The 10163-nt window shown below is 47.9% G+C and overlaps 1 protein-coding gene across 1 annotated transcript; it reads right to left on the reverse strand.

The window, feature by feature from the left end:
• Positions 1-3420: 3420 nt before the first annotated feature.
• Positions 3421-7517, reverse strand: BCDIN3D (BCDIN3 domain containing RNA methyltransferase). The gene is made up of 2 exons (XM_026660738.1): positions 7311-7517; positions 3421-4470 (listed from the first exon to the last, which is right to left on the reverse strand). The coding sequence occupies exons 1-2, from the start codon at positions 7512-7514 to the stop codon at positions 3877-3879; spliced, it is 798 nt and encodes a 265-aa protein (XP_026516523.1). The 5' UTR covers positions 7515-7517; the 3' UTR covers positions 3421-3876.
• Positions 7518-10163: the final 2646 nt, after the last annotated feature.

Below are 10163 nucleotides of genomic sequence, written 5' to 3' on the forward strand. Positions count from 1 at the left end.
TTGAGAATAGGCCACTTCCAACTTAAATGAATTGGCTCGTTAGCATTGACCCCCCACTTGGTAAGGCAACTCCCATCTTTTCATGTGCTAGCATATATATTCTGCTTACTGTTTTTTTCACTCTATGCATCCGATGAAATGGGTTTTAGCCCACGAAAGCTTATGCCCGAATAAATTTGTTAGTCTCTAAGGTGCCACAAGGACTCCTCGTTGTTTGAGCAAATACCGTAGTTTTTATACAGCAGCCACAAATTTACGATTGCAATTGTATGGGGGGGTTGCTTGTGATGGTGGAGCGCAGGGCTCACTTCTGATTTATGTCTTATATTCTCCTAAAGCTCATGCTTCAGGGTTTCAGCCAGACACTGGCAGGGGTCAGGAAGGGATATTTCCTGCCCCCCCCCAAACACACTGTATTCTGGGAAAGCTTTTAAAATCACCTTCCTCTGAAGCATCAGGGATGGCCATGGCTGGATATGGGATATTGGGCAGGGTGAGTCAGGGCTCTGAGGTGGCACCGAACATCCTCTCTCAGCTGCTTGGCTGGCTGGACCTGCACAGGGTCTAACTGATTGCCATACATGGGAATGGGAAGGAATTTGCCCCCAGGTCAGACTGGCAGTGACCTTGGGGGATTTCACCTTCCTCTGCAGTGTTTGGGTGTGGGTCACTTCCCAGAATTATCTGGGTTTCTCTCTCATGTAATCAACTCCCTGCCATTGCAGGGGACTCAAGCACTGGTGCACCGCGCTCCCTCCTACTCTCTGCCTGTGGCACATAATGATCTAATCCAGTCTCCTAGGGGCTGTAATATTTTCATCTCATTTCAATTGTTGGGTTTAGCATACAAGTGCCAGAGGGCGTTCATGGCCTAAGACATACAGAAGGTCAAACCAGACGATCTAGCGAGCCCTTTAATTCTATCACATCAGAATGAATCATGGATTCATTGGAGGTTCTAATCACTTAAGCAGAATAAAAAGAGGTCCGAATTACTCGGATGGTGTCAGGGCTGGGTGAGTCTATCAGGACTGGAGCCCTCTACGCAAAAGCCTCAGTTGTTACTGCAGGAAGTAGGGCTGGTTGATTCAGTCATGGTTTTATTCTTTCCTTTGAGTCGGCAATGAAACAAGGCCTCAGCATGATGCTAGGAGAGGTGCTGTAAACCGGAAATGCTGTTTATCAAGTGAGATGAGCCAGCCCCCTGTCCATTAACAATCACATGGAACTTCATGTAACAGCAGTTTTGATTGCTAGCTTTAGATGCTGGCCATGGTCCAGATCACCTCCCCTTGGAGTTTTGATTGGATACAGTGGTCTTCAGTTGATCCTAAACTGTGCTCTGGAATTGTGCACTGCACCTCATAGGTTCAACCTCATGGGTCGCTGAATTTTAGTAGGGGGCAAAGTGATCACTGGATCATGGAAGAGATTTGAGGCTTGCTGGGTGAAAGGAGGTTTTAAACAGTCACTTACTATTACTTTACTTCTTTGAACAAATTTGTATTTCTGAAAGCGACAATTTAAACTATTATGATTGACAGCAATTGCTTGATGCTTTTGAACACCAGCCATGAGGACTTTTTGTGATCCCTGCCCATCCAGGTCACCAAAAGGAAATATACCTTTGTTTGCCAATAATTATTCAGAGATTCCAACAGCTAGTTTTGCTCACCCTGTGCCTTTAGAACTCTCTGGCTGGCTGTGCATGGCTACCACAGGGGTTGATTTAAAATTTAAGCTCATTACGGGTTTGTTAATTGTTTCCTCAAGCACTACACACAATTATACTGTCACTTAGAAAGCTCCAATAAGGGGGGGGGGGGGGGGGAAGTCAGTGTCATATAGATATGTAATCTGTGGCATTCTGCCCAACTGCATGAAAGGTTAGTTAGAGAAGAACTCCTCCTAGTGGAAGATTGTGTCACTGCAGTCAATTTTCCCTTTCCTTGTTTATATCTGTACATTTCCTTTAATTATACTAATAACTTACAGTATAGTTGGAGTGAAACCTGGATATGTATTATAAGAAAAGAGTGGAACACGTAACTGGAGTATCTTACAACTTCCACCTACCTAAAGTCTTTGAAGAAGTGTGCAAATTATAATTATACCACAAGATACTTTTAATCCGTTTTTTCAGAATACACGTAAATCTTACTAATTACCAAAAGTACTAGAAATGTTTACTATCTTTATTATACACAGAAGAACAACAGTAAGTAGATCTAAGATTGGAAATGTGTTGAAAATCATTAGTATCATTAAAGAAAGTGTAAGGAGAAAAAATGAAAAGAAATATATATAAAAGAAGTATTTGACAATTCCTTAACTGTGTATTTCCCACATTTTAAGGCTTTTTAAAATTTGATTACAGCTGCCTTACCTGAAAGGAGTTTTCCCCATTAATTTAAAATAAGATATTTCAACCAAGCCCCCTGATTTCATGAAGTATTAATTATTTTCCTATGACTAATATACAGGCAAAGGCATTGCTCTTATTATGCAACTGTACTATAAACTCAATTAGCAGAACCCTTGATTCCTAAAATGTAACTGGATAGACTCATTGGTTGAATGGAAAGTTTGACGAGAAAAAATAAAATGCATGTTTGATTAAAAATAAATAGTTTATTTCAAGGTTATTTATCAAAGAGATCTCACTTTTGTTTTGTTTGTATTATATGGATACACGACCCACAAAAACTTCATTCCATGGGACGGTCAAAGTCCATACACTTTGGCAGACTGCTGAAGTTTGCTTATGATACTGTTCCGGGCAGCTCTTAATGCTAGCCAAATCCACACCCCTTTGGAACTGTCCATCAGATATCACTTACAAACAGCTAGGAATCATAGAATCATAATTTATCAGGGTTGGAAGGGACCTCAGGAGGTCATCTACTCCAACTCTCTGCTCAAAGCAGGACCTAATCCCAACTAAATCATCCCAGTCAGGGCTTTGTCAAGCCTGACCTTAAAAACCTCTAAGGAAGGATATTCCATCACCTCCCTAGGTAACCCATTCCAGTGCTTCACCACCCTCCTAGTGAAATTTTTTTTCCTAATATCCAACCTAAACCTCCCCCACTGCAACTTGAGACCATTACTCCTTGTTCTGTCATCTGGTACCACTGAGAACAGTCTAGATCCATCCTCTTTGGAACCCCCTTTCAGGTAGTTGAAAGCAGTTATCAAATCCCCCCTCATTCTTCTCTTCTGCAGACTAAACAATCCCAGTTCCCTCAGCCTCTCCTCATAACTCATGTGCTCCAGCCCCCTAATCATTTTTGTTGCCCTCCGCTGGACTCTTTCCAATTTTTCCACATCCTTCTTGTAGTGTGGGGCCCAAAACTGGACACAGTACTCCAGATGAGGCCTCACCAATGTCGAATAGAGGGGAACGATCACGTCCCTCGATCTGCTGGCAATGCCCCTACTTATACAGCCCAAAATGCTGTTAGCCTTCTTGGAAGCGCAGTCATAAAACAGAACTATAGAAAATATTATATGAGGGACGAAACGGATTCTCACATGTGATAAATGGAAGTGTATTTTTGTTCCCTTGGGAATAGGCAAATGCACGGTCTTTCCATGAAATAACCTGTTCTAGTGTATGTACAAAGAACTTATATGGCACTTTTTATCTTCAAAAGCACTTTACCCGAGCACCCCAAGAGATAGGTCACAATTATCATCCTCGTTCTGTAGATGGAGAAACTGAGGCAGAGAGGGGTGAGAGGAATCAGCGCGAGATCTGAGATGCAGATTCAGAAGCTCCTGGCTCCCAGTTCTATGCTCAGACCATTACCTCTCTCTCTCCTCCTCTGCCTGGGTGCAGGATGATGTTTTCATCAGGCACAGGGCTGCCCTTTCTCAGAGTTTCTTCTGAGTCAATCGGTTTGATTTAAAAAGCAAGAGACTCCTGTCCCAGCTTGTGCTACCAAAGCAGCACACCAGTTCCATGGCACCGTCCTCGGTTAAGATCTGGGTTATCCTCTCTGCCATGTCCCCATTGATGGCAAGAGAGCGGAAGTGGTCAAAATCATTCCTACCCAGCTTCCGGAGGCGCCGGGCGGCTGCTCTGTAACACTTCCACGGCTGGGGTTCAATAAGCAGGTAGTTGCACCGAGACGAAAGGTAGGATAAGAACTCCACCAGGCCATCATCCCCGTGGTTCAGGTGGATCCACATGGTCACTGACATACAAAAGCCGATGTCAAAGGTGGAACGGCTGAACCTGCTCAGATAGGAGCTCAAGAACAACTCCCGGGCGCCAGCATCCATGACATCCAGGGTGGCGTAGCAGATGGAGCCAGGAAAGGGACTGCATCGCTCAGCTCTCTCGATCAGTGCTGCGTCGATGTCGCAGCACAGGAGGTTCAGGATCTTTCCAACAACCGGCTGATCAGGGCTGGCCTCATTCTCCTGAAGACCAAGGAGGTGTCTGTAGAGAGCAATGCTTAGCTCCTGCAGAAGGAAAAACAGCATGGATTCATTCAGCATGCCCTGCTCAGTAACATATCACCAAGGTATATGGGGCCACTGAGATACAAGGATCAGGTCTCAGATTTTTCTTGAGGTTTCGAAGTCCGGCAGAGTAGGGCAACCCACTGATGGATTCATCGTTTCTGGAACCAGGACAAAAAAAATGTCACAGCACCTTCCATTTGAAGATCTCTAAGGGCTTTCAAAGATGTTCGTTATTCAAGCCTCACAACCTCCCTATGTGTTATCCCCATTTTAGAGGCATTAAAGCGACAATCAGGTTCATGCAGCAAGGACCTAACCCAATGCCCATTTCATTCAATTGGAGTCTTTCCATTGACTCTACTGGGTTTTGAATCACGCCTCAAGTCAGCAGCAGAGCCAGGAACAGAAGGCAGGTCCCTTGACACCCAGGATCCTGCCTTGACTACTATGGGGAAAGATTAGTTCTGCCAATATACATCTTGCTGAATACCCCCTTCCCTTGGAGAGGTGAATGCTATATTTGGCTCTCTAGATAAGCCTCAGAGGACTCTAATAACCTGAATAGAGATTTAGAAGGCCATATTGATAATAATGCACTTCCTCCTCCTAATTACTTATGGAAAAATAGTTATAAAGCCATAAGATAGGTACTGTCAGGGCTTTCCCTTCCATTTCCTTTTTCAGGCTGTTCCATTGAATAGGAAAATGTGTCTCCTACCATCAAAGTTGCAGGTGAAATTCCCGAATAACATGATACCAAGGAATAAACACAGCTGTGTTCATCTCTAGCGTGCAAGTAAAAAGAGTATTAGGTTATGTAGGGATACGGTGCCCTCTAGTGGTCAAACATTTCCTCTTTGGCTTCTGTATTTTAGACCAGAGGTTCTCAACCAGGGGTCCAGGCCCGCCCCTGAGCAGGTTTCAGGGGGTCCACGATGCAGGGCCGGTGTTAGACTCGCTGGGGCCCAGGGCAGAAAGCAAAAGCCATGCGGCGCGGTGCTGAAGCCTGGAGCTCTGAGCCCTGCCACCCGGGACTGAAGCCGAAGCCTGAGCAACTTAGCTTTGCAGGGCCCCCTGAGGCGTGAGACCCGATGTAATTGCCCTGCTTACTACTCACCAATGCTAGCTCTGGCTTTTATATGCAGAAAAATAGTTGTGGCAGCACAGGTGGGCCGTGGAGTTTTTATAGCACATCAGGGGGCCTCAGAAAGAAAAGTTGAGAACCCCTGTTTTAGACTCTGTGGCCTTATGATCAGATGTTTAGTTGATCTCTTGAAAGCTCATCTGAAATGAGGTCTAGAATCACTCACTTATCACTCAGATAATGCAAGGAGATTAAGAACAACCATAACAAATGATAAAACAAATGCATCCAAAAGAGAATGCAAAGTAGTACTTTTACTCAAATGCATTTTTTTAAATATAGTTCTCAGTCTAATAAAGTCCTCTTTATCTGCAAAAGCCATTTTTAAAGCCATGTCCAACTTATACACTGGATCATTTCTCTATGCACTAAAGAATCACAGCCACTTCTGGAGTAGAATGCACCACGTCTACACACAGTTCACAGCAAAAATATATATCAGACAAAGAATATTCCAGGTAAAATACAGGGGGAATTTAGAGACATAGAATGTAGGTAGGAGCCTTGAAATTCTGCCTAAACACCAACCTTATGAAAATTACCATGAGATTTTAAAATAACCATAGGTGGTCAGGACTAGAGCTGTCATTTCATTTCATCCCAAAACATTTTGTTTCAACGTTCAGGCATTAGGGCAAAAGAAAGGAAAACTGGATTCGCAAAACTAGATTCCGATGGTTCCCGGCCAATGGGAGCTGCGGAGTCAGCGCTCGGGGCAGCGGGGAGAGGCACCACGCAGAAAACCCTTGGCCAGCCCCGTGCCTAGGAGCCGGACATGGCGGCTGCTTCCAGGACCCAGGTGGAGCCAGGCAGGTAGGGAGCCTGCCTTAGCCCTGCTGCACTGCCGACCGGACTTTGGCCTATTAAAATCTCCTGGATAAGTTTCAATAGCCACCAGGAGATCAAGGCCGATTCCGGAAGACTCCCGGCCAATCCAAGAGGGTTGGCAACCCTAATGCTACCCCAGGATCTTCCCCTCTGCCATGCTAGTCCCATCCACTGCCCCTTCCCCATGTTACCCCCAGGTCTTCCCTCCCCCATGTTACTACCTGGGCACTGCCCCACCATGCTCCCCCCCACCCCTGTGCTACCCCCAGTCCACTGCCCCCCATGCTTCCCCCTGGTCTTCCCTCCCCCATGTTACCCCCAGTCCACTGCCCCCCTTGTTTCCCCCAGATCTTCCCTTCCCCATGTTACCCCCTGGGCACTGCCCCACCATACTCCCCCCCACCTCCGTGCTACCCCCAATCCACTGCCCCCCATGCTTCCCCCTGGTCTTCCCTCCCCCATGTTACCCCCAGTCCACTGCCCCCCTTGTTTCCCCCAGGTCTTCCCTTCCTCATGTTACCCCCTGGGCACTGCCCCACCATGCTCCCCCCCACCTCCGTGCTACCCCCAGTCCACTGCCCCCCATGTTTCCCCCCCATGTTACCCCCTGGGCACTGCCCCCTTGCTTCCCGCTGGTCTTCCCTCCCCCATGTTACTGCCTGGGCACTGCCCTACCATGCTCTCCCCGCCCCACACACCACCTCCATACTACCCCCAGTCCACTGCCCCCTTGCTTCCCCCTGGTCTTCCCTCCCCCATGTTACCCCAGCCTGCCCCCCAAGCTATCCCGCCCCCCTTCCCTCACATCTCCCCCCATCCCATGTTACCGTGACCCTAGTGTCCCCCGCCCCGGGCGGCCTCTTACCCCCGAGTTGCAGCCGACGTCCAGCCCCAGCAGTGGGGAGGGCCCCGCGGGGAAGAGCCGCCCCAGCAGCGCCGGCGGCAGGAGACGGACGCGGCCCTCGGGCGGGTGGAAGCGGGAGTAATTGGGGAAGTTCCCGTAAGGGGCCGCCCCGGGCTCGGAGCCGCTGGGCATCCCCTCGGCCCTTTCCCTCCTGGGGGCCGCCATCTTGTCCGGTCCTTCGGCTCAGCCGCCCGGCAAGCTACCAAGCGCCGATGCTTTTCTGGCCGGGGGCAGAAAGGTTCCGTGTGGCGGAGCTGCGCGTGCGCGAGCTGAGACGCTGGGGCGGGGAGGCTGAGAGGCAAGCGCCACAGAACCCTGTGCAGCAGCAATTGGGTTCCCCCCCAATGCACGTCCCTGGGGGTTGTGCTGCTCAAATGGGAAATTTAGGCCCTATGATGTCCAGGTTTTGGTCTCTTTATAGGACTTCCTGCCAGCCCTGCCATGGGTTATTATTGTTTCTATTCCTGTAGGGCTTACAAAACCCAAGGGAGAGCAGTAGGGTGACCAGACAGCAAGTGTGAAAAATCAGGACAGGGGGCGGGGGGTAATAGGTGCCTATAGAAGACAAAGCCCCAAATATCAGGACTGTCCCTGTAAAATCAGGACATCTGGCCACCCTAGAGAGCAGGGTCTCACTGTGTGAAGCACTCATAGACCTTAAAAAAGCAACAAAGAGTCCTGTGGCACCTTAAAGAGTAACAGATGTATTGGAGCATGAGCTTTCATGGGTGAATACCCACTTCGTCAGACGCATGTAATGGAAATTACATAGACCTTATTTACACCTGGTCTTATTCCGGACTAATGTTGCTAATTGGTTACTCCATTCTTATTCCCAGAATAAAAATGCCTTATTATAAATTAGCGTAATCCACTTGGATTAAACTAATTTGGGACAAGGCACTCTTATTCCAGAATAATGGTGTCCACACAGAGTTAACAAGGAATAGTTAATCTACTTTAAATTCACATGCTATCTTATTCTGGATTAGCTTTCTGTGTAGACAAACCCATAATAAGAGACAGTCCCAGCTCCAAAGAGCTTATATTCTAAATAGATCAGACAGACAAAGGGAAGGGAAAGTAAGAGTTTGTCTACACCTGAAAGTTCATTTTAAATTTAAATTAAGAGAGGGTATGAACAGAATCAATAGAGCCAGGAACACCTTCAGGAGCTTAAATACAGTCTGGAAATCATCAAAATACAACACCAAAACCAAACTCAAGATTTATCAGAGGTGTATACTTTCAACACTACTTTATAGCGCAGAATGCTGGGGCATGACAATGTATGACATGTCCAACCTGTCTTCATTCCATACAACCTGCCTCAGAAAACAGCCTCTGTATCTTTTGGCCCAGAACAAGCTCAAACCGAGACCTATTCGCACCGTACCGCCAAGCAGAGATGAGCAACATCGTTACCAGGAGGCGTTGGAGATGGATTGCCAATGTGCTTTGGATAGAAACGGATTGCATCACCAGAATAGCAATAAGAGGGACACCTGAAGGCAAGTGAAAACAAGGCCGCCCGAAAACATGGCGAAGAGCTGTGGAAGCGGAGCTGAAAAACCCGGGGCACAGCTGGGGGACCATTGAAAGACGTGCCAGAAACAGACAGGAGTGGAGGAGCTTCGTCGCTGCCCTAAACGCCAGAGGCATAATGGGCACTAGCTATGAAGTTAAAGCACAATAGCTATTCCTGAAGAACTCCGTGTTCCAGAATAAGAGTGCCCGCACATGATGTTACTGATGCCAAGTGTAGACAAGCCCTAAGGCGTGGAGTAGGGGAGTGACCGGTCATAGCAAGTCAGTGCTAGAATCCACCTTCCGTCAGCTTATTAACAGGACACTGCTTAAGTAGACAATGAGGTCCAAGGACGTGGATAGAGCCTGCATAGGCGCAAACTTCTCCTGGTGCCGGTGGGTGCTCACGCCCCCTGCCCCAACTCCACCCCTGCCCCGCCCCCATTCCAACCTCTTCCCCAAAGTCCCCGCCCCAACTTTGCCCCCTCCCTGCCCCATTGGACCCCTTCCCCAAATCCCCAGCTCGGATCCACCTCCTCCCCTGAGCGCACCCCGTTCCCACTCCTCCCCCCTCCCTCCCACAGCTTGTTACGCCGCGAAACAGCTGTTTCGCGATGGCAAGTCTGGGAGGAGAAGTGGGGACATAGCACGCTCAGGGGAGGAGGCAGAGGTGAGCTGGGGGGGTGGGGAGGGGAGCTTGGCTGCCGGTGGGTGCAGAGCACCCTCCAACCCCGGAGCACCCACGGAGTCAGCGCCTATGGGTAAAGGTGGCAATGAGTAGAGCTATGGAAGCTGGAGTTAGGAGGAAATGACACCCTGTACATTTTGCAGTGGTAAAACCCCCTCACGTCACCCCAGCCCACTTCCTCTCTCCCAGTCCCAGTAAAATTTTCACCCCCAAGCTGTACAGGTTCAGATGAAAAAAAAAAAAAAAAGTAAAGCAGTTACTAATGTACATGGTGTTTGAAATGATCCGTAAATGAATCATTATGCTTTGGCATTCAGGGTTATGACCCACAAATGAGAGTGTATAAACATGCCCGCATGGTGGCGCTGAAAGTTAAAAATAAAAGTGCTAATAGAGCTGTCTGTCCATCAGCAAAGTATTATATACAGTGGTTGTCAGTAAGAGCTTTAAAACCAATGCTTTGCAAAGTTGGGGTCCAAAATGAAGCACATACATCCATATTTAGGCACCTAAATTAGGGTTACCATACGTCCGGTTTTTCCCGGGCATGTCCGGCATTTTGGTAATCAAACCCCCGTCCGGGGGGAATTGCCAAAAAG

This window comes from Terrapene carolina, unplaced genomic scaffold (genome assembly GCF_002925995.2).
Source record: "Terrapene carolina triunguis isolate 2854851 unplaced genomic scaffold, T_m_triunguis-2.0 Scaffold836, whole genome shotgun sequence".
NCBI lineage: Eukaryota > Metazoa > Chordata > Testudines > Emydidae > Terrapene > Terrapene triunguis.

Bases quoted from the DNA above. Each gene is read 5' to 3' on its own strand.
- BCDIN3D (XM_026660738.1), bottom strand. From the start codon at position 7,514: ATGGCGGCCCCCAGGAGGGAAAGGGCCGAGGGGATGCCCAGCGGCTCC. The intron at 4,471-7,310 runs GTAAGAGGCCGC...TTCCTTCTGCAG, and splicing joins ACGTCGGCTGCAACTCGGGG to GAGCTAAGCATTGCTCTCTA.